Source organism: Oreochromis niloticus, unplaced genomic scaffold (genome assembly GCF_001858045.2).
Source record: "Oreochromis niloticus isolate F11D_XX unplaced genomic scaffold, O_niloticus_UMD_NMBU tig00007743_pilon, whole genome shotgun sequence".
Taxonomy (NCBI): domain Eukaryota; kingdom Metazoa; phylum Chordata; class Actinopteri; order Cichliformes; family Cichlidae; genus Oreochromis; species Oreochromis niloticus.
This window is the reverse complement of record NW_020328741.1, coordinates 325,556-336,605: the sequence shown is the minus strand read 5'-3', so window position 1 is coordinate 336,605 and position 11,050 is coordinate 325,556. Positions and strand designations below refer to the sequence as shown.

At 40.9% G+C, this 11,050-nt stretch overlaps 1 protein-coding gene across 1 annotated transcript; it reads left to right on the top strand.

Moving 5' to 3' along the window:
- Positions 1-2,364: 2,364 nt before the first annotated feature.
- Positions 2,365-10,636, top strand: LOC109199946 (leucine-rich repeat LGI family member 2-like). The gene is made up of 6 exons (XM_019355298.2): positions 2,365-2,399; positions 7,259-7,330; positions 7,421-7,492; positions 7,596-7,765; positions 8,452-8,616; positions 9,709-10,636. The coding sequence occupies exons 1-6, from the start codon at positions 2,365-2,367 to the stop codon at positions 10,524-10,526; spliced, it is 1,332 nt and encodes a 443-aa protein (XP_019210843.1). The 3' UTR covers positions 10,527-10,636.
- Positions 10,637-11,050: the final 414 nt, after the last annotated feature.

The following is an 11,050-nucleotide window of genomic DNA, read 5'->3' as shown; positions in this document are numbered from 1 at the left end:
TTTAATTGAGCGCTCTGTCTCTCATTTTCCTCCATCAATAAGACAATCTTCTCTCTGTTAAGAAGATTTTCATTCTCCATTTCTGCCAAGCGCTTCTCCTCTAAGTCAACTTGCTCAGCCCAGGGAAGAGAGGAGAGGTAAGGGTCTTCTGGTTCATCCCAGGGAAGAGTGCTGGGGTCAACTTCTTGCCTTTTTGGTTCTTCACCTTGAGACATGTTGGAGTCTGTAGTCAGGATCCAAATGTTTCTAAATGGTGAACAGTTGAGGGCTGCAAACAGAAATGCTGCCAGTAACGGACTAAAAGTCGTTATTTCTCACTGTTATTTGTCGGTTTTAGGATCAAATGATCACGTTGGTGGTAAGACTCTAAATCTGTGTCACGAACAGTCGAAGGCTGCGAACATAGATGCTGCAAATAACAGACTAAAAGTTGTTGCTTCTCACCCCTATTTATGGGTTTAAGGATCAAAGGCTCAAAGTGGTGGTAAGATTCTAAATGGGTGCGATGTCACGATTCTGGACAACATGGTTACCATAGTTAGAATAATAAACTTTATGATGTGTTGCTAACATTTTGGTTGTTGTGATGATTCAAATTTGTTCAGTAAACTTCATCAAAATGAACATGTGTTGACATAAGCATATATTTGGATCTCATATCTTCTTATTAAACGTAGCTAATGTCCAATAAACTGAACTCTGGGACTTACTTAACACTAATATTTCATATATTACTTCAACTCACAAATTTAATTAAAGGGTTTTGTATTAAATTATAACGTAATAAAAAACCACAGTGCACATGTGCAAGTAACAGTAGCCAGCTGCTGCCACAAGAGGGTGACGAATTAAAGGTTCACAGAGAGATCTCTTTACTTTGGGACATTTAATCAATGTGTATTATTACATTTGATTAAACAAGCACTGCTTTTCCTCCAGGCTTTCTAAAACTCTTTCAAAGTTTCTCTTTTCAGTCTTTTTTCAGTCCAGTCCTTGTACCAAAAAGTTATCTCATGAAACTGGATGAATGGAGGACAAAAGACGATGTTTTAGACCTAAACCCCCACTATCTACACCAGCTGAATAGCATCTGAAAATCACATCTTTAACAGACAGACAAAGTCCAGCAAAGTCTCCACACAGGACCTGAGAGATGCATCTGAACCTTCAGTTCACTCCAAGATCACACATGTGCAGGAGAACTGAGTGCTGCTGTCAGATTGAAAAGTGCTTTAAACATGATGATACTGTCTTTGTTAAACAGCAGAATAGGTTTATAAAGTATCATTAACTAAAAGTGGTGAAATAAATATCTCTAAATCTACTAAATGTAGAATTTTACATTTTGGACAGTTTAGTATTACAGCTGCTGATTAAACAATAGAGACAGATGTGTAGTAAAACTTTTATTTAGTGTTTCAAGTCAAAAACAAACAGAGCAGAGATACAGAGAAAGTCTTTTGATGAAAAAATGAAGATACTCAATGTTGAGTTTCCCCTAATCATGTGTGTGCAGTTGGGTGAATGAGGCTGTGTCGAGTGTTCAGACTGAGTAGAAATGCACTGTGCTTGTCCATTTACATCCTTTAGATCCAATCTTGACTCTTTTGCCCACTAAAATAATAAACCAGTACTTCTTTCTGTATGTAATATAATCTAAAGCATCCACAGTAACATTTTCCACCATACAACTGCACTCTAAGGTCAGCACGGTGGTGCAGTGGTTGGTACTGTTGCCTCACAGCAAGAAGGTCGTGCATGTGAATCTGCTGGCTGCTGTTTGCATGTTGTGTTGTCTGAGGGTGCTCCGGCTCCCTCTCACACTCCAGCAACTCGCTCCTTAGGTTAAGGCGATCGTGGCTCAAGACTTGGGAGTTTGCCTTGTAATGGGAAGGTTGCCGGTTTGAGCCGCGCCCTGTGGCTGTGGCTACAATGTAGCTTGCTACCATCGGTGTGTCAATGGGTGGATGACTGGATGTGTAAAGTGCTTTAGGGTCCTTAGGGACTAGTAAAGCGCTATACAAATAAAGGCCATTTAATTGGTGATTCTTTTGGCAATTACAATCATCTATTGTCAATGGGATCATGAGTGGTGAACTGTCAAGTGTGTACCCTGAGTTTTACCTTGTGAAAGCTGGGATAGTCCTCAAGCCATCTCCAGCAACCCTTAAGTGCTTAAGAAGAAGGAAGAAGGAAAGGAAGGAAGGATAACTACACTTTATGATCTCAGCTGTGATTATTAAAGGTTTGTGCTTTCTAGACATTCCCTGTAATACAAAGAGCAGAGGGGTGTAGTACTTCATCACGGCCAGAGGGAGGCACTGTGGAACCATCAAACAAAAGACCCAGTGCTGATAAGGCAACATGCTGTCCATTACCACCAGGTATGAGGACACAAGGTAGGTGGCAAACTCATCTGATCCATCCTCAGTCGCCCCAAATGAGAATAAATGTGTTACTTTCCTTCAAGTCCTGTCGTATTATTTTGTATCTACAAAACTATTAGAACAGAAATATTTAACTTAAAAAGATAAATCCAAATAGATGAATGGATCTTTTTTTTTTTTACCTTCATGAATGTCATGAATATTTTCTGGAGAATAGAAGTGGTACTTATATAATGGTAGTGCCCATTGCCTGAGATCCCATGATTGTAAGGTGACTGAGAAATATTTTTAATTACACGGTTGTTGATGTGATTCAGTCTTCAGCACTACGGTCACCCCGGTGTGTCGGCCACAACACCAATTAAAGCCAAACTGTCTCAGAGTGTAGAAGAAGAAGCTTGAGGTTTGTTCTGAAACTTATAAACACCTGTATAAGAACAGAATAGACTTGTCCTATAAACTTTGGGGCCTTTCTACACTACTCTGCGATGGCTCTTGATAAAACTTAAATATGTGGGATGATCTTGGACAGTTTAAAGTGGGCCTCTGTTCCTGTAAAGTAGATTGTGGTAAGGACCCGACACGCACACTGGATTTCATTCACTATAGGTTAGTTTTATTTTCGTTCTGATGTTCCAGCATCAGTCGCACAGGAACAGCTGCTTCTTCCTCCCAGTCTCCGTCCCCGTCATCACTATTTAAAAATAGAGAGAAGAAGATGATCACCTTGAGCAGTCACACCCGCCCTCTCAGCCACACCTCGGCACCGCCCTGAGAGCTCACTGTAACACCCCTCTGCTGCAGCAGGCCGGAGACCACACCCCCGCCACATAGATCATATCACTACTGTGAGATAAAAGTGAAAGAGCAGCTCACAGATCAGTGGGAAGTCACATCAGGAGAACATTAAGTATTTGTAGCATGTGATTCCCTTGTGTTTTCAGTCTGTGAAACAGCTGTTTGTCCCTTCACCAGGCAGGTAAGATCAGCAAAACTGCACCATAGGATGGTTTATACCGAAAATGTTTTTTAAAAATATATTATTAACATAACAAGAGGAAACATAGATTTGATTCTTTATTTATTCATTTCTTTTCTTTTCTTTCATTTTCTCTTAAGCTCAAAGGCTGTTTTTATTTCCACAGTGATGGCAGCAGCAGCGTTCAGGAGCAGAGGACTGGCTGGTGTCAGAAACACCAACGTTTTAATCCTCATCTTTCTGCTGTCCCTGGTTTATGTCACAAATTCACTGATGAAAGTAAGAACAAAGTCACTGCTGAATTAACTGTTGTTGAAGGTACTTCTATGAAACATTTATTTGCAAATGTAAAACTACAGTTACTATGTAACTCATTATAAGCATATCAGAGTTTAAATGGACGCATCCTGTTTTTGTAAATTTAAAAAAATTCTGACAAGTTTCTTAGAACAACTTAGGAAATCAGAAAAAGCAAGAGCAGCCAGAAGGAAGGCGGGTCAGTCAGTTTCATCTCTATTGCATGTTATCAGTCAAATTTGGTCATGTAGGAAACAACAAATGCGTATGAGTCATATCAGTGCACACTAAGAGAACTGCAACTCAGTCTGACTGTAGAAGTAAGTTTGACTTATATCCCCATTAAGTTATACATATGTAACTTTATTAAATTAATTTGGTACATGTTGTGGTAAACAGAGAATGTCTTTTGCTTTTCAGATATTGACCAATAATTCATTAATGTTCGATTATATTTTTAAACATTATACATGTGTATGTCATTTGTATGTAACTGTATCATGTGAAGATTTTCTCTTGCGCTTCTTCGTCAAGCCCTAAAGTTAAAATAAATCAGAGCTGATGCTTCTTGTACAAACTGTAGCATCCTCCCCCGCCCACTTACAATGGAGACGATGACTGTCTTACTTTGCTTCCTAACTTTTCTTGAATTGTTCTTGAAATTAACAATTCTGAAGTTTATGGATTTTATAAAATATAAAACTGCAAAAATTATGTACAAAGCCAGACACAGTACCAGGAAATGTACAGAGGATGAATTGAGGGGAAAATTAAATATGAAGACCAATGTTCCCTCTAATTTTTCATGTGTCTGAGCGAACACACAAACTCCCTGAGCGATCCCTTGGACCACTGTGAGCGACATCAGACGTGTGCACTGTGGTCACGCCAGCATCTAATCCATCCAAGTTACATGGTTTATTACAATAATCAAATTACAGCATTTACATTTATGTTAGACTACTTTTAATTAACTGCTTTAGCCCACTTACAATGAAAATTTAAAAAATCCTGTTCATGACCTGTGTAGTATGTTAACACTATTGGAAGTAAAAATAACTTTCACTCCAATTTTGAAAACACAACTTTTTCTTTTTTTTCTTCATAAAGTCTGAGTCTGTGGTCTGGGAGAGTCCTATAACTCTCTGTCTGCAAAATACAGTATATAATGACCAATGCTGGGCAATTAATTATATAGTTACTACTTCAAAAAGTAACTCAGTTTGGCAAACAACAAAGTTTTCTGCAGCTATTTTTTTTTAATGCAGTCAAGGCGTTTTTTAAATAAACATTTCAAACTATTTACAGAACAATCAGCTGTTCTGCATCAAATCTGATGCCACACAAATTATTTGTGCCACTCCAAAAAATAATTTCTGTCCACTATGAGATAAAGGAGAACAACAGCCTGATACCTGCAGGCCTGACAGCAGGAGATGTATCACTGCTGTAACACCTGTAACATTCAGCAGCTGCCTCATTGTTCTGACACACCAACAAAACTATTGACTACACTACACACTAACTACACACTAACTACACAAGATTTGCGCTAAACGTCTCAAATCTCTCACATGTCAGAACACCGCCGTCACTCCTAAAACTTCCCCCCGTTTCTTAACAACTAGATGCCACGTTGCCATATCATTTTTTGATTGGTCGACACGGTACTTTTTTCGACCAATAGGAAAGGGTGGGGGTTTTTTGGTGTTGTGTTTGCTCACAGGCTTTCGAGCGTTTTCCTTGTAAAACGCCGTTTTTACCGTTTCTTCCCACAGTAAATATAAACAACGATAGTATTCAGGAAGAAAACCAAACATTGCAGATATTTTTATCATAACTCTGGTTTTACGTGGCCCATCAACACAATTTAAAAACTGGTATAAAGTCCACACTTTTCCCGTCAATTGTTCCGTCTGTCCTGCTCACATCTCCAATGGTTGTACGCGTTGTCATTAACGTGGCTTCACTGCACATCAGCCACGCCCCTTTGCTAGCTAAAACACCGGTGTCGGCACATAGGACGCTGTCATAGCGTGTCAACGACGTTGATTGGCTGCGTATACGAATGTGAATCGCATTATTGGCTGGACTATAGGATAAGGTGGCATCGTTCTAATCCCATACAGGAGCAGCCAGTCACTTACTGACTAACACTGCAAAACAGAATTGTTAAAGTTTTAATTTTAATTTCAATTCAGGTTAGATTTTTTTTGTGCGCAACGCAGATTTTCTGTGCGCAGAGACCGTGCCAGCAGTGCGCAATTGCGCACGTGCGCAGCTTAGAGGGAACATTGATGAAGACTCTTAAAGCACGGACAAGGGTTAAAACCTTTTGTTTTACCATTTATGAGGTAAAACTGTGGAACAGTTTTCCTGTGGACCTACAGCAATGTTCAAGCATTAGTCAGTTCACAAAGATGTTTCAAAAACTGCTTTGGAAGAAAATGAAAGTAATAAAGTTGTAGACTTTTAGTCAAGACCGCCTAAACCAAGATCAAGACAATACCAAGATTAGAGGGTATCGAGACCAAGACAAGACAAGACCAAGACCAAGACAGAGACAAAAAGGTCTTTAAACTGCAGCCAGGTACTGCTTTGTTTACAGGTGTCAGGCATATTTCTGTGTTTTTGCGATGCACTCGTACAGCCGTCCTCACCGCTGTCTCACTCACTGAGAGGACAGACGCACGCTCCACTTGACTGCAAAGCAGATAATGCTATTAGAAATTGAAATAAAGTAGAAAAACTTACTTTTTGGCATACAAATTACTTTTTTTCGTGTTATATTGTCTGTGTTTGACAAAATGTGCTGATTTTTCACATGTGATAGCAGAACTGAATTGGGCATGAGTCACATCATTTGAAACTTAGCCCTGATTGGAGAAATTATCCCCGGTCTCCCCTATTATGTCTGTGTTAAATATACAAGTTGTGGCCATTTTCACAAGATTTGATTGTTTAAAATTCACATGGACAAAGTAAGGATTCTGGGGGACACGAGGTGTGCTCCAGCAAATATTTCCTCTGTGGTCCCATTAAAGGGATTTTTCTACCAGCTATTTTTGTGCAAAGCTAATTGAACCTTGTGCTATATTAATGTATCATTAAAGTAACATTAATACATAAGAAAATTACCTTTACTTCTTTAAATTTTAATTCTCATAAATATACGCAGCTTGAATCAGTTTGGTAGAACATGAGCAGAGAAAAAGACGAAAGATTTTAAAATATCTCTACATTGTAGAGAGCGACTCTAAACAGAAAATGAGTAAGGAACGGGTTAAAGTGGGATTCAGCAGGTGGGGGAACTCTAAAATTGGTTGTAGTGGCTCAACAAGAGGTTAAAAATCGCAATTTCTATTCAAAGCTTCAGTAAATTTTCTTTGTGTCCAGGCTGTGATCAGCTGATCTGGGCTGCTGGTGCTTTGAGGTCCTGATCTGAATTAGACAGGTTTCAAGGATTTCGAGTGCTCAGGCAAAATAGAAAAGTGCTGTACAAGAACCAGTCCATTTACCATTTGGTTTACTAGCTGGCAAAATGTTGAAATTGATCAAAAAATATACTTTTCTTTTTCTTCTTGTTGATCCATAGATTCATTGAGAGTAACAAACTAGAGACTACATCCAAATATGCCTTCAGAGGACTCAGGGACCTGACTCACTTGTATGTTCCAGTGACTGAAAATACAACTGTTATCTGTTATACATGATTTAATGATGTCTCTTTTTCATAATCAACTGCATTTGTTTCCAGGTCTTTGGCAAACAATAACATTAAAGCCTTGCCCAGGGACCTCCTCATTGACCTTGACTCCCTTATAGAGCTGTAAGTTTGTACATAGTTAAATAGGCAAATAGCGTACTGAGTAATTCTTGCAGTCTGTCTTTCTCCCAATTCAGCCATGAAACACAATATTCCCTTTCTGCAGGGACCTGCGAGGCAATGCCTTTGAATGTGACTGCAGAGCCAAGTGGCTTATGACGTGGTTAAAGAACACCAATGCCACAGTGTCGGATGTTGTGTGTGCTGGACCAGAGGACATGAAGGGCAAGCGCCTCAATGATATGACCAGCCTGCAGAATGAGTGTGTCTCCACAGGTGAGAAACACCTGAGCCAGCTGCCCTTCTCTCATGTCCAGCTGAGATCAGGATCAGAGAACTCAGCACAGTCTTTCTAAGTTGTGTAGAGGTTATTCATTTAACGTGGTGTAAGGAGTAAATATTTAAACAAGACATTCTTCAGGCGAAATAAAGACACTCAAGACAGTTTAGATGGTAACAACGTGCGCACGCTGGGTGAGCGCTGCTGTCTCAGGCTCACAACCAGCATTTGTGGCAGTTCTTTATTTATAGCGTTTCAGAGTATGTGTGTGTGTGTGTGTGAAGTTTATGATCTCAGAGTGTGTGTGTGTGTGTGATTCTGAAGAATGGGCCCCTCTTTGTATTTGGGAGTGTATAGATAAGAACGTCCTGCTCTCCCCTTCCTGGGAGTGAAACGGCTCATAGAGAGCCAGGTGCAGAGGAAATATACTGGGTGAATCATATCTGAGAACACTATGCTTTTGTCTTTCATTTAAGCTTCACTTCAGCGAAACAGTAAAATCATAAAATACGATTAAATGGAAAGAATAAATGGGTAAACAACTATTAACACTAAAATTAAAGATAAACTTTCAATAACATATGAATAGAAGTGGGAATAATACTTGAAACATTTGAAAATCTCTTAACACGTGGCTTTGCTGGTTTGTGAAAAATACATTTCCCGATGTTCCTTTCCACAGATTTCATCCTTCATCAGTCTGTTGCCTCAGAATCATTATCTGTTGACACATTCAGCTATAAGAATGATGTCTACGTGGCCATTTCTGCTCCCAGCACAGAGAGCTGTATGATTTTCCAGTGGGACCACATAGAAATGAACTTCAGGACTTATGATAACATCACAGGTAAATTTTGATTTCGACTTTTGCAGGAAATGTGTCCTAACTTACGAGATAACTGGAAACCCCTCTTGATCCTGCAGCGCAACCTTCTAACCATTTAAGTCCTTGCAGGCTGTGTCGACCCAACGTGTAGTTACATCTCTAACCCACATAGCAAGCAGGTCTGGCCCAGATCTGGTATCAAGCCGGCACTGCTGGCTGACTTCTGGCATGATAAGACGTATGCCATCCAGATATGGGCCAGGCCTGGTATAGATGGCACTGTCTATGTGATGGCATGCCATATCTTGCTCGATTGTGGTTTGGGTCATGTGGCCCAGGCTCATAGAAAACAGGTCTTCCCCTGATCCGGCATCAAGCTGGCACTTCTGACTGACTGGTGTCATGGCAGGGTATATGTCAACCAGATGTGGGCCAGGTCTGGCAATGATGGCACTGTTTATGTTCCTATTTTCCTATTTTAGTTGGAAGACCCAAGTGCCATGTTGATATACTATACTGCTATGGTAGCCAACGTTTCAAATTCAGGTATGACTTTGGGAAAGGAAATGTGCTGTAAAAGAATCAGTTCATTCACTGTCTGAACAGAGGTTCGTAATGTTACTTTTGCACTATTTATGTTCCGGCACATGTTGTTATTACATGGCTGGGCCAGCACAGGGTCAGCTGTGTGTCTGTGACTGCCCGTGGCTGCACACAACTTACACATGGCCCACACACCGCAAAGAATGACGGTCCTTTGGTGCCAGAGATGGGCTAGCACAGGACCACCAGTGTGTCTGCAACTGGCCTTGTGCTGGCCCATGTCTGGGCCTCCTCTGGCAAACCTGATCTGGGCCACCAAAGGGCCGTCAGTCTTTGCGGTATGTGGGCCATGTGTAAGCACATTGTGTTGGCCAGATCTGGGCCATACCAATTTTGCTATGTGGGCAGGAGGTGCATGTCAGGTTACGTGGAAGGTTGGGTGAAGGGTTAAAGGGAGTTTCCAGTGACACTGTAAGTTAGGAAGTCTAAATCACACATTAGGCTAACAAACACTCCCAGAATGCTCCCAGTTTCATTCTCACGCGATTCATGTGTTTCTCTGCCCTTTAGGTCAGTCCATTGTGGGGTGCAAATCTGTCATCATCGAAAATGAGGTGTTTGTCATTGTGGCTCAGCTGTTTGGTGGTTCCCACATTTACAAGTTTGATGACGACCAAAGCAGGTTCAATAAGTTCCAGGATATCGAAGTGTCCAAGATCTCTAAGCCCAATGATATTGAGGCCTTCCAGATTGGCTCTGATTGGTTCTTTGTGATTGCTGACAGCTCAAAAGCTGGCCTCTCCACCCTCTACAAGTGGAATGATAATGGCTTTTATTCGTACCAGTCACTGCACGAGTGGTACCGCGACACGGATGTAGAGTTTCTGGACTTGGATGGGAAAGCTCACCTTATTCTAGCGAGCCGCTCACAGGTTCCAGTGATCTACCAGTGGAGCCGGAGCAACCAGAAGTTCATCCTGCAGGGTGAGATCCCCAACATGGAGGATGTAGTGGTTGTGAAACACTTCCGGATCAAGGAGGAGCTCTACCTGGCTATGACGCGGTATATCGGTGATTCCAAAGTTCTGCGTTGGGGCACCAAACAGTTTGCTGAGATCCAAGCTTTGCCCTCTCGAGGCTCCATGATTCTCCAGCCGTTCTCTTTCAAGGAACGTTACTATCTGGCTCTGGGAAGCGACTACACCTTCTCACAGATCTACCTGTGGGATGAGGACAACAAAATCTTTGACCGCTTTAAGGAGGTGTACATCCAAGCCCCACGCTCTTTCACCGTGGTATCTACCGACCGCAGGGACTTTATTTTTTCCTCGAGCTTCAAGGGAAACACGCAGATCTTTGAGCACATCATCATCGACCTGAGCTTGTGAGGGGCTGTGCCTTATCGTCCCGTCTGAAATCAAATGTCTTCCACTTGAAAGACAAATTCAAGAAGGAAAAAAAAAGGAGAAAGGACCTTATGAACTGTTAAATATGCACACCTTCATAGATTTCACTCACAAATTAGAGCTGGGTCAAGATATATTGTGACTATTTCTGAATGGCCTTGTACTCATGGATCCTCAGACTTTCTGAAGTACTACCCTTTCATAACTACTACTATTCTCTTAAAAATACCACTGAAGTTCATGACGGGTTAAAAAAAAGAGACATTTAATTGAATCTATCTGGATTTATCTTTTTTTGTTTAATATCTTTCTCTTAGTAGTTTTATGCAGCTATAAAAATACATCAGGACCTGAATGAACGTAACAAATTTATTCTGATTTGCGGTGACTGATGATGGATTGAATGATTTTGCCACCTACCTGTATCCTCATACCCTGTGGTAACGTACAGTACCTTGCCTTATCAACACTGGGGTCTTTTGTTTGATGGTTACACAGTGCCTCCT

Excerpts from the sequence above, each read along its gene's own strand:
- LOC109199946 (XM_019355298.2), top strand. The coding sequence starts at position 2,365 with ATGCTGTCCATTACCACCAGGTATGAGGACACAAG. Across the intron at positions 7,493-7,595 it reads CTTGACTCCCTTATAGAGCT|GGACCTGCGAGGCAATGCCT; the intron begins GTAAGTTTGTAC and ends CCCTTTCTGCAG. Across the intron at positions 7,766-8,451 it reads GAATGAGTGTGTCTCCACAG|ATTTCATCCTTCATCAGTCT; the intron begins GTGAGAAACACC and ends TCCTTTCCACAG.